At 36.3% G+C, this 20210-nt stretch overlaps 1 protein-coding gene across 3 annotated transcripts in view; it reads left to right on the top strand.

Annotated features, from left to right (window-relative positions):
* Nucleotides 1-20210, top strand: part of LOC129764592 (cytosolic purine 5'-nucleotidase) — a 117639-nt gene that overhangs the window by 24039 nt on the left and 73390 nt on the right. The window contains exon 1 of one of the 3 annotated variants that reach the window (XM_055763819.1): nucleotides 10118-10929. The exons of the other annotated variants lie outside the window; for them this stretch is intronic. Within the exon in view, the coding sequence (XP_055619794.1) occupies nucleotides 10610-10929 (320 nt within the window). The 5' untranslated portion in view covers nucleotides 10118-10609. Of the gene's footprint in view, nucleotides 1-10117; nucleotides 10930-20210 lie in introns of those variants that run through there. 3 annotated transcript variants of the gene reach the window in all.

Below are 20210 nucleotides of genomic sequence, written 5' to 3'. Positions count from 1 at the left end.
AGATATAAGATGAAAAACAAAATGCTTTTTTTTTTTATTAAATCGTTTATTTTTACAGGCTCAGTTACATAAGTTTAAAGGAGCCAAACTCCTATTTGTATAGTTACAAGTATATATAAACATTTTTTATTAATTCTAATGTTAATGAAGTAGAGAACCGATTACTCGCGGCTTGCTCGAGTTTAGAAGGGTGACAAACAAAATGCTTAAAAACAACTAAAATAAAATAGAACTGAAATACAAAAAAAATGGAAAAATCTTTCAATTTCGATGAAATTTCTGGAATCTTCATTTTTGATTTGAAAAATCTGAAATGTTCAAATTTGAAAACCTGAAATATACTAACATATTTGAAAATTCCTGAATTTGAAAAAAATTAGAAATTTTCGAATATTAAATTCAATTCCAAAAAAAATCAAGAAACTGAAAAACCGTAATCTAATGTTATCGAATTCCTAGAATATATGACCATAAATCCAAAAAAAACTGGAATTATTTTTCAAACAATATAAATTTTCTGAAATCTAAAATTTCAAATCTATAAACCCTCAATAAAAAAGAGATATTATCTGACAATTCTTGCAATCAAGGATTGCTCAATTGAAAAAAAAAGTTTAAAATAACAATGACTGATTCAAAATTCTAACGATGAAATAACATGAACATGAAATTTAAAAAAAAAAAAACTTTCGAACCAAGAAGTTCCTAAAACAAACCAAAAGGCAAAAAACGAAAATGTAATAGGCATTAAAATAAAATCGTTGAATCTTGATTGTTTGGAATCTTAAATCTGAAAATCTGAAATATAAATATCTAAAACCTCCAAATATGTCTGAAAGTCTTGGAACGTCTTCTAAAAAACAGCAAATATCTAAACTTCTGAAATTTGAACAAAAAAATTAAAACTTGTAACATCTTATGATTCTTATGAATCTGAAATACGAAGAAATCAAATTATTAAAATCATCAATCCAAAAATTACAAAATTTTAACCAAAAACCAAAAACTAAAATCAAATTGAATTAAATTAAAATTAAAAAAGTTCAAAAGTTTAGGAAATGTTTACATTAAAAAAAAATAAATCTGTAACCTACAGAAATTCAAATGCAAAATCTGAAATCTTGAAAACTCCGGATTCCATTTTTTTCTTAATTCTCTTAAATTTTAAATTGTATCTATTTTTGACGTAGGACTACGTCTTTCATTTCTATACTGAGGTGTAAGTTCAAAGTTCCGAAAACGAAAGCGTTACGCCGGAGAACGAGATTTTGAGCGTTAATAGCTACTTCATTCGAAAGATAAAATGTCTACGCGTTATATGCTTGTTGCTTTTTGATCCAAAAACTTGTTTCAATAGCCCTAAAATTGCCGTCAAAACAGGCTATTCAAATCACACCAATCGCAATATAAGCGAGTGCCGCTCGGAACTTCACTCAGTTACGATTGCGCAACGATTGAGGTACGATCGCTGGAATGGATGGATGTTTCCATAACACAGACATGACCAAACCATGGAGCCTTTGGAAATCGGCATAGCAAATTAGATGCAAGGTGCGGGTGCTTTCGTACTCGCTTGCGTTTCTGGAAATTGGAATGTTTCCCTAATACAGATTTCAAAACCATGGAGCCTGAGAAAATCGACATTACATAATTGATGTAAGCTGCGGGTACTTTTGTACTCGCTCGCGTTTCTGGAAATCGGAATGTACAGTGAAACCCCGATTATTCGCGAAATAGTCGGGCTAGGCCATCGCGTATAACGAAAATCGCGAATAATGCAATATAAGACTAAAAATGAGGTACAAACACGAAAAATATATACTTTAGCATGAAAACTATGTTTCATCAATAAGATATTTTTGAACTATCAATCTGATCAGATAATGTGAAAGCCATAACCAAAACAAAAAAGCAAGACTCTACCACTCACTGACAAATTTCGGGAAGGTTTATAGACTTTCGCGGATAATCCGCACCACGGATCAACCGCTCGCGGATAATCGAGGTTCTACTGTATCTCTAACACAGACTTCAAAACCATGGAGCCTGTGGAAACCAGCATAGAAATTTAGATGCCAGCAGTGGGAACTTTCGTACTCGTTTGCGTTTTTGCAAAATGGAATGTTTCCCTAACACAGACTTCAAAACTTCATGGGGGAAAGATGCAAACTACGACTACTTTTGTACTCGCTTGCATTTTTGCAAACCGTAATGTGTTTCCCAATGCAGATGCCGAAACCAAGAAGTTGGGAGAATCGGCATTGCTGATACATTCAAGTCAGCAATACTTTTATGCCCCCAAACACACTTTTTACACTCATGAATTAGTTTTGCTATCACGGTCTACAAAAGCGGGTACAAATGCAACGCTCTGGCTCGATGATTCAAGACTGCATTGGAAGTTATCCCTTCATGTCGCCAGTTCACTGAACTTCTACGCATACCGTTTGATGATTAGGCAAAATGTTGATAACTATTTGCTGCGATAATCACTACCATAATGCATGAATTGACTTATAGTGAGATTTGTTTGTAATTGAATTCGAAAATAGTTTCATTCATTCACTATTTTAATCAATAATTCAATCAATACACAAAAGATAGCACTGCGAAGCGGCGATATCGTACCCAATGAGGAACATCCGAGGTGGGATTATTGATAATTGAAGAAATACAATTGATTACTAAGCCAACAGCTGTCCTACGTCAACCTTGCGGTTATATCATAGGTATAACCCATCCATAGTTTTATGTTTTAGGAAAACAACAAGATATACATTCGAAGCTAAAAAAGATATAGAATTTAAAATAAATGAAATAAAAAAAATTCAGATAGTTAAAATCTAAAGTCTGAAATTTGCAATTGAAGAAGCAAATAAATGAAGAGAAAAGCAAACCTTTAGAAACCTTAAATGTAAAAACAGTTAAAAAAATATTTGTGAGATTAAAAAAAACAGAAAAAGTCACAGGAGGGTTGTGTCCGAGACACGACCGCATAGTTGACGTAGGATTCCGTTAGGCTATATGTTGATTTTAGATATGTTTGAAGAATCAAATCGTTAAACTCTTTGATAATGATTTGGTGGCTCTGAAAAGGGCCGTTTTGTTTGGTTGTTGGGTATCGTTTGTTCACTTCACCAGTGTTTATCGAGTGATGACGACAGAAGGATTGTAAACATTCGTAAACAGGCGTATCAGATAAAAGATACCGAAGTGGAAATGATGAAAACCACCCTCTGTGAATCTAGACGAGATGCCTTCTGTGATATTTATGGATTAATTAAAGAAAAAAGACTCACCAATGTAATATAAAATAATTACCAATACCGAACACAATTATCAGTTTTTCTCATCAGTGAAAACATGTTACTTCAATATAGAGAAAACATATTTGAAATGGAAAAGGTAATTTTCTTTTATAGTTTTTACTTTCTGAGTGTCTATTCAACCCAATGCGAAGTTTAATTGGACTAACAACAACTAATACAATATGTAGAGCATATGAGAAATCACTTTTTCTAATATTCCTTCACTTTTCCAATTTTTCTCGCCGTATAAACTTTTCTTGGGTGAAAATGAACATAACAAACACAACTGCTACCATATACAATTTTACACTTAGACTTGTGCTAAATTTTTCACAATACACGATCGGTCATTGATATTTTATTTGCTAGTATTAATCGTATCACTCACCTTACTTGCAATATAAAAATGCCCCCGACTTGCATATATTTGCAATGCCGATTTCCCCCGGGCACTTTGGTTTAGATATCTCTGTTAGGGAATACATTTCGGTAGGAACAAAAGTTCCACCTACTTTCATGTATTTGCAATGTCGTTATCCCTCATGCTGGTTGGTTTTGATGTCTCTGTTAGGGAACACATTTCGATAGGAATAAAAATTCCCTCTACTTTCATGTATTTGCAATGCCGATTCCCCCAGGCAGCTTGGTTTTGATGTCTCTGTTAGGAACCCACCGCATGTGTCGTCAATCTCTACCAATCAGAAGTGGGTATTTTCGTTAGGGTAGGGGTTGATATTTTTCAATTGTTCGATAGTTAGTTTCATGACATGTACTATTTTCTTCAATATAAAAAATTGTTATGGAATACCGAAATCAATTGACGCAAAAATTTCATCAATCCATCATGAAATGACTGAGCAGTAAGCGTTTAAAATTGGACAATTTTCACGATGAGCTCGATTTTTGATTTTCTGTTTGTAACCCAATATGTTAATGAAATTTAATTAAAAAATAAGAGAAACCCTGATACAAATATACAGCCATTTCATGCCAATATAGTGGTTCTCCGATTTCCGTGAAAAGTGGTTGATTTGTTCGTTATCGCAAAGTATTAGACCCGAATTTTTTATTATTTTGTTAGGCTGAACATTTGCATTTTAGGGAGGCCCGATTTTTTCCATTTTTTTTTTTCCCAAATTGTCTTTTTTTTTTTAATTCATAACTTTTGAAATATTGATGATCGACATATCAAACTAAAGCCAATGAACGAATCTTCTTTGAAAAAATATGAAATATTTATTGATTGTATTTGGTTTTGTTGTTTTCAAGTCTTTAGTGGGCGCTTCATTTTTTAGTATTTTTCCATGGAAGCTGAGGTTTTCAAGAAAAAATATTCAAAATTACTGCGCCCTAATCTAATCCGAAGCCATGTAAACTTTAAAACAAATACGATCAATAATTACGAAAACTAAATACAAAGTTTGTGCAAGAGCAACATTTTTCCAAAAATGATTAGTTGATTGTCTTCAATTTGATACGCCGATCATCTAAATCGGTTCAATAGTTCAATAGTTATTAATTTTAAAAAAAAGTCATTTTTTGAAAAAAAAATATTTTTCACATCACCCTAAAATGGCAATGAAAAAATAATTAAAAAATTAAAAATACGGGTGTAACGTTTTGCGATAAAAAACAAAATTTCCACTCTTACCACGACAATCTGAGAACCACTATATCGGTTTGGCATGGATATGGCTGTATACGAAAATAAAACAAATGTAGAAAATCGAATTTAAAAAATTCTGAACCAAAGATTGTGTTGGGACTTGAAATCAAGATTAAAATCTAAAAAACCTAAGAAAAAAAATGTAAGTTGAATTGAATTATTAAAAAATCAAAGAAAAAATAAAAAACCTCATATTTCTAGGTAGGGATTTCTAATTTTTTCTTTTATTTTTTTTAAATTTGATTCAAAAAATATTGAGAAAATCTTTCAAGAAATTTAGAATAACTAAAATATAAAAATCTAAAAAAAGATAATATTTGAAAATGAAAAAAAACTAAAACCTTTATTCCGAGAAATCAAAAAATTAGGGATAACCATTATTCAAAAAACAGCACTTCAAGTATAATGAAATATTTTGGAAAGTCTTAAATTCAAAAAAATATTAATTACAAAAAGTGTAGGCGGTCTGGCGTAGTGGTAACACCCATACCTCTCACGCTGAAGGTCACGAGCTCAAATCTCACTACCGGCATTTTTCCAAAAATGGAAGTAAAAGTGACGAACCAGCCAAATAGTGTTGAAAGTCACTAATGTAGGGGACTTAACCGGAGACACGTAGAATTACACGAAGGGCTATCAATTTAAATCACTTATCGAATGTTCGATTAGTTATTTAAATAAGTTATTTATAATTTGTCGGTATTTCTTACATCTTCAACGCTCCCATAAACAGTGATGTCCATATCCTCTGCGTAGCGAAGAGAAACTTAAATTCACCCACCTTCTCCGTCATCCTCAACGAGAGCACTTCTCTTTGGTCTATAATCACCATAGTTCTAGATATGTGCGAGTGCAAGATGATGGAAGATAAGTTTTTTTTTTCACTTAACACTCGGTCGCGCTAGAGTGTGGACAGAGAGCGCACAAATTCTCTACAGTACAGTGGATAAATTCACCGGAGAGTATACTCTGGTGAGCTCTTACCTGTGCGATCTGGCTGAAGTGGAAGTGACTTTCAATTGACTTAGCGCTGTGGTTAGCTGAATAATTATTTACCTTACCGAGGTGAAACATGCGTGAGGATTATATGTCGAATGAGATTGCTCTTGATTCTTCAATGACTCTTCAGTGTACTACTCAGTGTGGCAGAGTGCGGATTGACACGCTTCAGTGCTGGACACAGGTTCTCGCACACTCGAGCTCCCTAGAGTGAAGAGAGTGTGACTGACTCGCACCAAGATTTCTCCCAACTAGCGCACACTGGTTCTTTATATATTCGGCGGTGAAAGAGGAAACCGCATGGTTTCTCTTTGGTGAGTGATGACTGCATCCTCAGTTTAGGCATGAAACCCGCGCGCGGTGTATCGTTTCAGTGAAAATGCCATCACTGCCGATAAACATAATTCCCAAAGAAATAGTCCACAAATTGTAGCTTATAATTGATTAACAATGTAGCCCTGTCACACAGGGTCGGGGCTTGCGATGCATTGTACCGTTTCTCTTCAAGCTCCCATTGTATTGAACGAATTCGCAGCATATGGATAGAAAAGGATAGATGCACGGAGGCTATGTAGCTACGATTGTTTCCACAGTGGTAATGATGTATTCATATTTTGTTATAAAGGGTGTGTCACATCAAATTGCATCACGGAAAAAACGCTGTAGAAATTCACCCAGTAGACCGATCCTTTTGAAAATTTTAGACAGTAAAATAAAAACTATTAAACAACTTTTGGCATTTTCTTTTTATTCATACTTCGAGTCCAAGCCCGTATGCTCGCCCCTTCCTCTTTACCCCGTCCATAAGGTTCTGTACAACGTCAGGTTGTAGTTTTTTTTTAACAGAAATCCATTTTCTCTTGAAGTCCGCCTCCGATTTGACAACTTTTGGGTTCTTCCGGAGGGCCTGCTTCATAATCGCCCAATATTTCTCTATTGGGCGAAGCTCCGGCGCGTTGGGCGGGTTCATTTCCTTTGGCACGAAGGTGACCCCGTTGGCTTCGTACCACTCCAACACGTCCTTTGAATAGTGGCACGAAACGAGATCCGGCCAGAAGATGGTCGGGCCCTCGTGCTGCTTCAATAGTGGTAGTAAGCGCTTCTGTAGGCACTCCTTAAGGTAAATCTGCCCGTTTACCGTGCCGGTCATCACGAAGGGGGCGCTCCGCTTTCCGCAAGAGCAGATCGCTTGCCACACCATGTACTTTTTGCAAACTTGGATAGTTTCTATTTGCGAATCTCCTCCGGAACGCTGAATTTGTCCTCTGCGGAGAAGAACAACAGGCCCGGCAGCTGACGAAAGTCCGCTTTGACGTAGGTTTCGTCGTCCATTACCAGGCAATGCGGCTTCGTCAGCATTTCGGTGTACAGCTTCCGGGCTCGCGTCTTCCCCACCATGTTTTGCCTTTCGTCGCGGTTAGGAGCCTTCTGAACCTTGTATATACGCAGGCCCTCCCGCTGCTTGGTCCGCTGGACGAATGAACTTGACAAATTCAGCTTATTGGCGACATCCCGGACCGAACTTCTCGGATCACGTCTAAACTGCTTAACTACGCGCTTGTGATCTTTTTCACTGACGGAGCATCCGGTCGATGGTTAGGTTCTCGAAGTATCGTTTTAGTACTCTGCTGACCGTGGATTGGACGATTCCCAGCATCTTACCGATATCCCGATGTGACAACTCCGGATTCTCGAAATGAGTGCACAGGATTAATTCACGACGCTCCTTTTCGTTCGACGACATTTTTCCAAATTTACGAAAAATTGACAGTGAAGCATGGCCAACGTGATCTATACACTCTTATCTGATTATAAGCGAAAGCTGAATATATAATTCCTAAAAATTAAATTTCTACAGCGTTTTTTCCGTGATGCAATTTGATGTGACACACCCTTTATATTCGGCGGTGAAAGAGGAAACCGCATGGTTTCTCTTTGGTGAGTGATGACTGCATCCTCAGTTTAGGCATGAAACCCGCGCGCGGTGTATCGTTTCAGTGAAAATACCATCACTGCCGATAAACATAATTCCCAAAGAAATAGTCCACAAATTGTAGCTTATAATTGATTAACAATGTAGAATCACACAGGGTCGGGGCTTGCGATGCATTGTACCGTTTCTCTTCAAGCTCCCATTGTATGGAACGAATTCGCAACATTAGGATAGAAAAGGATAGATGCACGGAGGCTATGTAGCTACGATTGTTTCCACAGTGGTAATGATGTATTCATATTTTGTTATATTACGTTGTTTCTCGGTTTGCCTGTTCTAGTCGGTACAATTTGAGGGGCATAAAATAGACCAATCAAACCGAAGGGTTTAGCGTATCCAAATAAGGCTTGACATTTTGCAATTATTCAACTATTTATCTGAAAAATATATACAATTTTCTTTATTGTGATAGATGCGTAGAAATATTCCCAATCAATTAATGCAAACATCTTTGCGATCTATTTAGAAATGTAGCGTTCGGAACCAGTCATCATTTCCCACATGTTCAGTGTTTAGATTTCCATTTCACATTTCATATTGTAGTCCTCGTAGAGAAATATTAATTTGAGGAACCCTGAATGAAAAAGTTTATTTCAAAGATTTGGGAAATGGATTCCAAAAATGAGAAAGAGAATGAGAACGAGAATGAGAATGAGAATGAGAATGAGAATGAGAATGAGAATGAGAATGAGAATGAGAATGAGAATGAGAATGAGAATGAGAATGAGAATGAGAATGAGAATGAGAATGAGAATGAGAATGAGAATGAGAATGAGAATGAGAATGAGAATGGGAATGAGAATGAGAATGAGAATGAGAATGAGAATGAGAATGAGAATGAGAATGAGAATGAGAATGTGAATGAGAATGAGAATGAGAATGAGAATGAGAATTAGAATGAGAATTAGAATGAGAATGAGAATGAGTATGAGTATGAGTATGAGTATGAGAATGAGAATGAGAATGAGAATGAAGAATGAGAATGAGAATGAGAACGAGAACGAGGGAGAGAGAGAGAGAGAGAAAGAGAAAGAGAGTTGGAATAATAGGCACAAGAATGGTACGTGGAATCCAAGAATTCCAGGTACAAAATTGAAACGACAGCTTTTAAGTGGGAAGTAGTTCAGTGAAAAGTAGTTCATTCTCAAACCCATTCGAAATCAGAAGTTGTCAGTGCCGCGGCTAAAATGATGGGAGTTTCACTATTCAGTGTCTTGAAAGCAAAGATAAGAGATAGTTTCCGAAGTTTCAAAGCACAGGTTGTACCAGATCGTAATGCCAAGCAAAGTCTGTTGAGTAATACCGATCGGTTTTGAAGGTCAAAATCAAGAAGGATGGAACTGCAAGCGACGAGTAGGATTCCAAGCGAAAATTTAATTCTGTTGACAAACGTGTAGAGCAACAAATGACGATGGATGAAGGACCGTGTTCGAGGGATGGGTGGTAAAAAGTATGGGTTATGTTCGATTTTTTTTTTTGTGTCACATCTACCATACGTATTTCAGCAGCGATCTACCTATTTCGAATTTCCTTCTACTGGAACGGTTATGATCTAGCCTATCTCTTCTATTGTTTCGACGTAATACGTTGTAAAGTTGATGATATATTTGCACGCGGTTAACATATTTCCATAGGGAAATGTTTAATGTTACGTTCCTTCACGTTGACGTTACGCTGTATGTCTATCGCACTTTGTTGCATAGAATATTAACCTTGATGATTCCCCGCATCATCAATCCTCACCAACCGAAATCGTGTGCTTGTAAGCTTATCCGCGCAAATAAAAATCAAAACCCCTTCTCCTTTCCGCGTTCCACGCGCCCCTTCTGACGTCTCAGCTGATATTGAATCCATTGATGCAGTGCATGACGCGGAGCCGTGTTCCGTCGGCCGCACGCTCGCTGTTTATTACGTCTCACATCCATCCATACCCGAATCGTCGGGGGGCTTTGGCCAGCGTCGTCTCGCGAGACGCCAAATGTAATGTGCAGCGAGAGGGTGAGGGACGGGACACACACACATACAGCGCGTCGTGTTGGTGCATCTAGTTTTTTTTTTTGATTCGCCACCACCACCACCGCGACACGACTATCTATCTTCGCCTCCTCGCTGAGTCAATCGGTCAGACTCGAGCTCACGGAAAGCCTAGACTTCAATCGGCAGTAACTCACGATCCGCGCAGGAAGAAACAACTCTTGAGTCGTTTTCGTCGTCGTCGTCGTCGTCGTCGAAATTGAAGTTGTCGTCTTGAGGCAGTGCGATTTCATTCAGGAAAATCAAAACCTTCCCCCTCCCCTTCCAAAAACCCATTCAAAACTCAGCCAGTAATAGTGTGTTGTAACAAAGTCCATATTGAGTGTGTTTGTTTTCGAACGCGTAGTTTCATGTTCGCGTTTTTTTGTTGTTGTGTTGTTTTTCATCGACGATTCGATCGCGTACGTGCGCATGCAGTTTGAAAAATTGGGTTAATCGTGGCACGAGTTCTTGTTTACTGAGTGAATTGTAAAATAAAACGAAATAAAACAACGCACAGCTCCTTCCAGTGGGCAACTGAAGTGCGCAACGTAAAGTGTGTAGTGATTCAGAGAAAAAAAAACAATAAACAATATTCGACATTCTAACATAAACTGTTGGCGTACGATCATGCCCGAGATTTCGCAAGATCAGTTCGAGGATCAGCTCCCACATCAGCCTCCGGCAACGGTCGAACAGCTGCGGATCCGTGCCAGCTCGGGCGGTGCGTCCAGCTTGGACGAATACCGTAAGCGGCTGAGTTCGCTCCGGCAGACCAACGGAAGTTCGGAATCTCACCAAAATGAGACGGCGGGTTGCTCGAAACGCAACAGCACTGGTAGCGGCCGAGGTAGTGTCACCTTCCAGGAGGACAAGTTCACCGCAAAACAGCTGCACCATGGCGACAGCTTCGTGCAGGAGCTTGGCTACAAGCGCGAGATTAGTCACAGGTGCGTTGGGAAATGGGACGTCTAGTTGTCACATAACTTATTTATTTTATTGACCAACGTTGCCGACCTCGTTGAACAAACTTCGTTCACTTGAAAACTGAATTAGGGTAAACCACATATTCATTGATCGATTGATCGTTTTGTGGAAACGAGTTACAAATCTATATAAATAAAAATGGAAGGTAAAATTGGTAAGCTCAAAACCCGAAAAAGGAATCGGCTGATTTGTACCTGTGTAAAATCATTTCTGTATCGGATCGTGACCGGGGATGAAAAGGGAATATATTTCGAGAATCCAAATCGCAGAAGATCATACCTTGACCCCGGCAAACATCGACCACAAGATTACCTTAAGGGTGGTAAAAATGTGCAGCTTCCAGGGATAATAACATTGAATAGAATATTTCAACCCATTCAAGAAATGCATGTATTTTTAAGGAAAAAAATCCACCTGGGAAAGGGTGTGTCACATCAAATTGCATCACGGAAAAAACGCTGAAGAAATTCCCCAGTTTTAATTTAGACAGTAAAAGACAGTAAACAGTAAAATAAAAACTATTAAACAACTTTTGGCATTTTCTTTTTATTCATACTTCGAGCCCAAGCCCGTATGCTCGCACCTTCCTCTTTACCCCGTCAATAAGGTTCTGTACAACGTCAGGTTGTAGTTTTTTTGAACAGAAATCCATTTTCTCTTGAAGTCCGCCTCCGATTTGACAACTTTTGGGTTCTTCCGGAGGGCCTGCTTCATAATCGCCCAATATTTCTCTATTGGGCGAAGCTCCGGCGCGTTGGGCGGGTTCATTTCCTTTGGCACGAAGGTGACCCCGTTGGCTTCTTACCACTCCAACACGTCCTTTGAATAGTGGCACGAAGCGAGATCCGGCCAGAAGATGGTCGGGCCCTCGTGCTGCTTCAATAGTGGTAGTAAGCGCTTCTGTAGGCACTCCTTAAGGTAAACCTGCCCGTTTACCGTGCCAGTCATCACGAAGGGGGCGCTCCGCTTTCCGCAAGAGCAGATCGCTTGCCATACCACGTTCTTTTTGGCAAACTTGGATAGTTTCTGCTTGCGAATCTCCTCCGGAACGCTGAATTTGTCCTCTGCGGAGAAGAACAACAGGCCCGGCAGCTGACGAAAGTCCGCTTTGACGTAGGTTTCGTCGTCCATTACCAGGCAATGCGGCTTCGTCAGCATTTCGGTGTACAGCTTCCGGGCTCGCGTCTTCTCCACCATGTTTTGCCTTTCGTCGCGGTTAGGAGCCTTCTGAATCTTGTATGTAAGTAGGCCCTCCCGCTGCTTGGTCCGCTGGACGAATGAACTTGACAAATTCAGCTTATTGGCGACTACCCGGACCGAACTTCTCGGATCACGTCTAAACTGCTTAACTACGCGCTTGTGATCTTTTTCACTGACGGAGCATCCATTTTTGCCGTTCTTCACCTTCCGGTCGATGGTTAGGTTCTCGAAGTATCGTTTTAGTACTCTGCTGACCGTGGATTGGACGATTCCCAGCATCTTACCGATGTCCCGATGTGACAACTCCGGATTCTCGAAATGAGTGCACAGGATTAATTCACGACGCTCTTTTTCGTTCGACGACATTTTTCCAAATTTACGAAAAATTGACAGTGAAGCATGGCCAACGTGATCTATACACTCTTATCTGATTATCTGATTATAAGCTGAAGATATAATTCCTAAAAATTAAATTTCTACAGCGTTTTTTCCGTGATGCAATTTGATGTGACACACCCTTTAGTAAGCGGCACGCAACATATTTGAGCAATTCCAAATGAAATCGGCAAATGACAAAACATGAGTATTTTTGATTCGAATGAAAGTGTGTATTTGGAATTGGGAATATGTTTGACTCAAGCGTAACTTTTGAAAAGGGCGTATCGATTTGAGTAAGAGAAATGTTTGATAATTTATATCTTAAAAACTATGAGTCGTACCGAAATAGTGTCTTAGAAAGAGTAATAGAGTATTGATGGTTGAATATATGAAAAAAAATGTACACTGAGAAAAAAAATTAGTACTCTTTTTTTTATTTACAAAATAAAAATTCAATTTGCAATATCCAAAATACATATTTTTAATTTTTTTTTTTTTCATACAAAATAGAAGTCATGCAGAAAATTTTAAAAATGGGCCCAAGATGGTAAAACTATTTTTGACGAACTTTGTGGAACATCGAATTTTTAGGAATTTTCGAAACTGCGAATTTTTTTATGTTAGCAATCATTTTTAGCCACAAATTATGAATTCTGATGTGATTTAAAACAAAAAAGGTTGCTATCGATCTTCTTCTAAATGTAGCCATTCTCGAAATATTGAAAAAATATTTCTAATTTATTGTCTTTTTTATAGTAAATAATCCCTTTTAATATGTTTGTCGTGTTATACCGTCATGTTCATGAAATTTTATGAATTTGCTTATAATTTCCAACAACTTTTCCAAATACATCATGGTTCATTTTTTGACTCAAGCGTAACTTTTGAAAAGGGCGTATCGATTTGAGTAAGAGAAATCTTTGATAATTTATATCTCAAAAAATATGAGTCGTACCGAAATAGTGTGTTAGAAAGAGTTATACAGTGTTGTTAGCTCAATTTGAAAAAAAATATATACACTGAAAAGAAAAATTAGTACTCTTTTTTTTATTTACAAAATTAAATTTTAATTTGCGATATCAAAAAATATGTAATTATTATATTTTTTTCAATTTTTTCATATAAAATAGAAGTCATGTAGAAAATTTTAAAAATGGGCCCAAGATGGTAAAACTATTTTTGACGAAATTTGTGGAACATCGAATTTTTAGGAATTTCCGAAACATCGAATTTTTGTATGTTAACAATCATTTTTAGCCACAAATTATGAATTCTGATGTGATTTAAAACAAAAAAGGTTATTATCAATCTCCTTCTAAATGCAACCATTCTCGAGATATTTAAAAAAATATTTCTAATTTATAATCTTTTTTATAGTAAATAATCTCTTTTAATATATTTGTCGTGTCATACCGTTATGAATTTTCTTATAATTTCCAACATTTTTTTTTATTGATTGAAGTTTGTATTAATATAAAAAACATTTTTTAGTTTCGCTCCTAAACATATGTCTTTATCATAACGATGTGTTTGGAAAAGTTATTGGATATTATAAGCGAATTCATAAAATCTCATGAACATGATGGTATAACATGACAAGCATATTTAAAGGGCCTATTTACAATTAAAAAGACAATAAATTACAAATATTTTTTTAAATATCTCGAGAATGGCTACATTTAGAAGGAGATTGATAATGACCTTTTTTTGTGTTGAATCACATCAGGATTCATAATTTGTGGCTAAAAATGATTGCTAACATACAAAAATTCGAAGTTTCGAAAATTCCTAAAAATTCGATGTTCCATAAATTTTGTCAAAAATAGTTTTACCATCTTGGGCCCATTTTATAAATTTTCTACATGACTTCTATTTTATATGAAAAAAGTGAAAAAAATATAAAAAAATTATATTTTTTGATATCACAAATTAAAATTTTATTTTGTAAATAAAAAAAAAGTACTAATTTTTCTTCTCAGTGTATATTTTTTTCAAATTAAGCCAACAATACTCTATAACTCTTTCTAACACACTATTTCGGTACGACTCATATTTTTTGAGATATAAATTATCAAAGATTTCTCTTACTAAAATCGATACTACCTTTTCAAAAGTTACACTTGAGTCAAAAAATTAACCATAATGATGTTCGGAAAAGTTGTTGGAAATTATAAACGAATTCATATAATTTCATGAACATGATGGTATAACACGACAAACATATTAAAAGGGATTATTTACTTTTAAAAAAATAATAAATTAGATTTTTTTTAAATATCTCGAGAATGGCAGCATTTAGAAGGAGATTGATAATAAACTTTTTTGTTTTAAATAACATCAGGATTCATAATTTGTGATTAAAAATGACTGCTAACATACAAACACTCGAAGTTTCGAAAATTCCTAAAAATTCGATGTTCCACAAAGTTCGTCAAAAATAGTTTTACCATCTTGGGCCCATTTTTTGAGTTTTCTACATGACTTCTATTTTGTATGAAAAAATTTAAAAAAATATAAAAAAAATACATATTTTTTGATATCGCAAATTAAAATTTTATTTTGTAAAAATAAAGAGTACTAATTTTTTTTTCTCAGTGTATGTTTTTTTCATATTCAACCATCAATACTCTATAACTCTTTCTAAGACACTATTTCGGTACGACTCATAGTTTTTTAGATATAAATTATCAAAGATTTCTCTTACTAAAATCGATACGCCCTTTTCAAAAGTTACGCTTGAGTCAAAAAATTTCCAATTGCTGTGAAAAACTCATATTTCCTCCAACCCAAACGGAATACACACTTTCATTGGAATCAAAAATACATGTTTTAAAAATCTGCATTTTTAGGACGATTTCATTTGGAATTGCTGATTTGCAACATAAACCTAGAATGAAATTTGCCAATGAAATCTCCTTCATGCTCGCGCTCAACGTAAGGGTGGAGCTTCAGTTGCCAATATTTCTGTTCTCTTTTGTAGATATTTTGAGAATGCATTCAGATACAAACGATTCCACGTGATTAATCCACATGTAAGCGGAGCAGCAGTTGGCGATTTGCCGTATTATTTTTTGCTTCGATTCTTATTCTTTTTTCACTAACAGTCATTCCATGCCAAATCGATATAGTGGTTCTCAAATTTTGGTGAAAGGTGGTAATTTTGTCCTTTCTCGCAAAAAATTAGACCCGTTTTTTTTTCGTTAGGGTGACCATTTCCATTTGAGGGTGTTCCGAAAAATCATTTTTTTCCCTTTTTTCCACAAATTACTTTTTTGACGTAGGATTACGTCTTTCGGGAACATATTGGGGTACAAATTGAAAATCGGAAATCGAGCACATCGTGAAAAATGTCCAATTTCAAACGTTTATTGCTCAGTCATTTCATGATGGATTGATGAATTTTTTGCGTCTATCGATTTCGGCACTCCATAACATTTTTTTATGTTCAAGAAAATAATATATGTTTTGAAACTAACTATCGAACAATTGAAAAATCTCAACCCCTATCCTAACGGAAATACCCACTTCTTATTAATCGAAATTGACGACACATGTGGCGGGTCCCTAACAGAGCCATCAAAACCAAGCTGCCTGGGGGATATCGGCATTGCAAATACATGAAAGTATGGGGAACTTTTGTTCCTATCGAAATGTGTTCCCTAACAGAGACATCAAAACCAAGCTACCTGGGGGTATCGGCATTGCAAATACATGGAAATAGGGGGAGCTTTCGTTCCTACCGAAATATATTCCCTAACAGAAACATCAAAACCAAGCTGCCTGGGGGAATCGGCATTGAATATACATTAAATTAGGGGGAACTTTTGCTCCCACCGAAATGTGTTCCCTAACAGAGACATCAAATCTAAGCTGCCTGGGGGAAATCGACATTGCAAATACATGAAAGTAAGGGGAACTTTTGTTCCTATCGAAATGTGTTCCCTAACAGAGACATCAAAACCAAGCTGCCTGGGGGTATCGGCATTGCAAATACATGGAAATAGGGGGAGCTTTTGTTCCTACCGAAATCTATTCCCTAACAGAAACATCAAAACCAAGCTGCCTGGGGGAATCGGCATTGAATATACATTAAATTAGGGGGAACTTTTGCTCCCACCGAAATGTGTTCCCTAACAGAGACATCAAATCTAAGCTGCCTGGGGGAAATCGACATTGCAAATACATGAAAGTAGGGGGTTGTGTTCCTACCGAAATGTGTTCCCTAACAGGAACATTAAAACCAAATCATTATCAAAGAGTTTGACTATGTAATTTTTCAAACATATCCAAAATCAACAGATAGCCTAACGGAATCCTACGTCAACCATGCGGTCGTGTTTCGGACACAACCCTTCTGTGACTTTTTTAAATTCATAACTTTTGAACTGCTGGACCGATTCAAATTATCGAAATATAAATTTAAAGCAAATTAAATATTACGCTTGCGAAAAAATGGATTTTCTTTGTTCCTATTTTCTGTCCATGAAGCTATCGCAGCCAAAACATCCATACTTTGAAAAAGCATAACTCATAAACGAAAAAGCACACCTATCAGATTTTTGGATATGTTATGTAAAAAAAACCTCAGCATTCAACGAAAAATGTTTAAAAATATAGCACCCTTGGTCCCGAGACCATGAACACCAGAAAAAATACAAATACAATCAACAAATATGAAAACAGAACCTTTTTTTCTTTTGAAAAATTAATGGATTGATTTTGAAACTGGAATCTGAATCTGGAATGTAAAATCTGTACATGCGTCTAGATTTTGGACCTGAGCCCTGTACGAACCTGGAATGTCAAATCAAAAATCTGTGAATGTGGAATCGGAATCTGGAATTTGACTCTTGAAGTTCGAATCCCAGATCCAAAACCGGTGTTTGGGTCTGAAATGTGTATATGGAATCCAGAAAGTGTTAGATGCCAGATTCGACGCACAGGCAGATTCAAGATTCGGGTTTCGGATTACATCGCCGGATTCATATTACGAATTCAAATCCCTGATCGAAGTATTTTTTTTTTCTAGATTCCAAATACCAGATCGAGGTTCCCTGGTTGGTAATGACAATTCACTATCGAGATGCAATTTGACACTCGGAACTAAAGTTGAACATTTGAATCAAAGAAGAAAAAAATCATAGATTTAAGATTCAGACATACAAGATTACTTTCTCGACATTGTGGATCTTTATGATAATTTATAATCAGATTGAAGCATATCTTACCTTGAAGAATGTTCTCCGATGCAACGAAGGTTGTTTTTTATTTATTTCATCTCCATTAATTCGTTAATTCGAGGCGAACAATTTTGCACGTCCGATCCACACGGTAGCAAAAGAGGATTTAACGGTTTCCCGTAGGTATTATTTATTGTGCTCTTCGCATTTTTTTTTTCGCTCGAATAGGATGACGCGCGATGCTGAGCTACGATTATTTTCGCAAAGGTATTGATAAATTCAAATTGACCCTCGCTGATATTTTAATTGGAATTTGGAAGTCGAATATTTGCATTTGTGTACCTGAAATTGAAAATAGGATTTAAAAAAGCGTAAATTGGAAGCCAATAATTGAAAACGAAAAACAGACTACAGACAGACTACCTCCTGAAACTAGAACGCTAGAAGAATAATGGATTTTATAATTGACCTGATGAATTTTATCAATAATCTCTGAACCACTTTTCGAAATTAGAAATTAAACTGATTAGAGATTAAGTCTGTACAGTCGATAACCTTGACAGTTCTGAACAAGTTTCGGAATAGAGTTTGTTGACGGCGGTGTAAAACATTCATGAATGCTATCTCGTTTTAGTGCCATTTGCCACTCACATCCCACCTTGCATTTTGCTCGAAATCCACTTCCAATCACACTCCAATCTTAATCCCACTAGAATATGGTGTGCAATTCGAAACAGCGAGGCGACAATCGAAGCCGTAGACTTGCTGGGCTTATCTCGGATCAGTAATCGAGAGCAAAGTTTGACACAAACCGCATCTGACACACGTCTCAAGCATGATTTTTTGTTGTAAAAATATGTAATCACTACTCGCGCGGTGAAGGATTAAATTTCGGCGAAATAGTAGACCCGGACCGATCCGGATCCGGCTCGATTTCGTCCGTACGGTTTGACCTAATAATCAAGAGAGAGACAGAGATATAGAAAAAAAAGTTTTCCTTCACCCAGAACAGCTAGTCGCAGGTCGTCCTGACAGGCTGAGGCCAGTCACATGTTTGACGAAACGATGCGAATGTCGCAGTGCAAAAGTTTATCGCCTCGAGTGAGTGAACTCTGATGGGTGATTACCAGAAAACGTGTGCCATACACTGACGTTGGGACAACTTTCCTCGGTTATCGTGAAACAAGGAACAACTCGCCGAAACAAGCGAAGCGTACGCTTCGCCGGCTTCGCAAGTCAAATTATTGTACCGCGCTCACTTCTGCCACTCGGAGGCAGAAATGTGATTCTTCCACTCCTGGAGTGTCATGTTCAATTTTGGGAGTTTCACGGGGATATGTTTTTTTCGCTTCAGTTTGTCAGATTCGTGCATTTGCATAGTATTTCAGGAACTCATTGTGTCGCGAGGCTGATGAAAGCATTTTCGCCTGTGGTCTACGCGGCAAAACATCACACACGTATTCTCATTTCTATTGTCGATACCAGCTTGTGGCAGAAGTTTGAGTTTTTTCACCTATTTTCCCTTGTAATCAGATTGAAAAACCTGTTAACCTGAACAAAATTTTTTATTTTATTTTCTTTTCAATTTAGACGATATTTCAAAAAATGGCAATATTCAAGATAGGAACACTCGAGTCACAAGAAAGAATTTAGATTCTGCTTTGTTCATTGTGATTGCAACGAATTTTTTATAGGATCTCCGCGAAAAACATAACAAAATTAAAGATTAGAAATTCAAAATTCGAATATTTCAAAATTTGAAAATACGACAATTCAAAACTAAAAACATCGTAAAAGCGGAAATTCGAAAAATTTTTATCAACCCAATTAGAACTCTCTAACCGATCTACAATTTGTTCTTTGAAACCCAATTTCTATCATTCTTAATTTCGCTGCAATATTATTTTGAACAATTCCTGACGATCCCTCAATTAAAATCTTCAAAAATGGCCGCCTTTACTCTACTGTACTTATAATAACCAATTAATTTTTGCCTTGACTTTGAAATTTTACATTTTTTCTTGGAATAAGTCGAAACATTTGCAAAATTAGAAAGATATTTTTTTAACTGTATATAATCGAGTCTAAAATTGTATACAATCGAATCATATATAATTCTGATCTGTATTAGAATACATATTATAAAATTTTAAAATTTTAGAACTTCTTTTAAAATCCGAACATCGGAAATTTGGAAAATTACAAAATACCCGAATAAGAACATCCAATATTTTCTGAAAAAAACAAAAATTTAAAAATAAGAAAATACTTAATTGGAATTACGAAAATACCAATACACGAAGATACGAAAATGTGAAAACATGAAAATACCGAAATTCCAGAAAAACTAAAAGACAAGAATGCAAAAATACGAGAATTTCGTAAAGACGAAAAGTCGAAAAGCCCAAAAAGCAAAAATACGCAAATAACATATTAAAATACAATGCGATAATACAACAATATGTAAATACGATAATATGAAAATA

This window comes from Toxorhynchites rutilus, chromosome 1, assembly GCF_029784135.1.
Source record: "Toxorhynchites rutilus septentrionalis strain SRP chromosome 1, ASM2978413v1, whole genome shotgun sequence".
NCBI lineage: Eukaryota > Metazoa > Arthropoda > Insecta > Diptera > Culicidae > Toxorhynchites > Toxorhynchites rutilus.
This window is presented reverse-complemented; position numbering and strand designations above follow the sequence as displayed.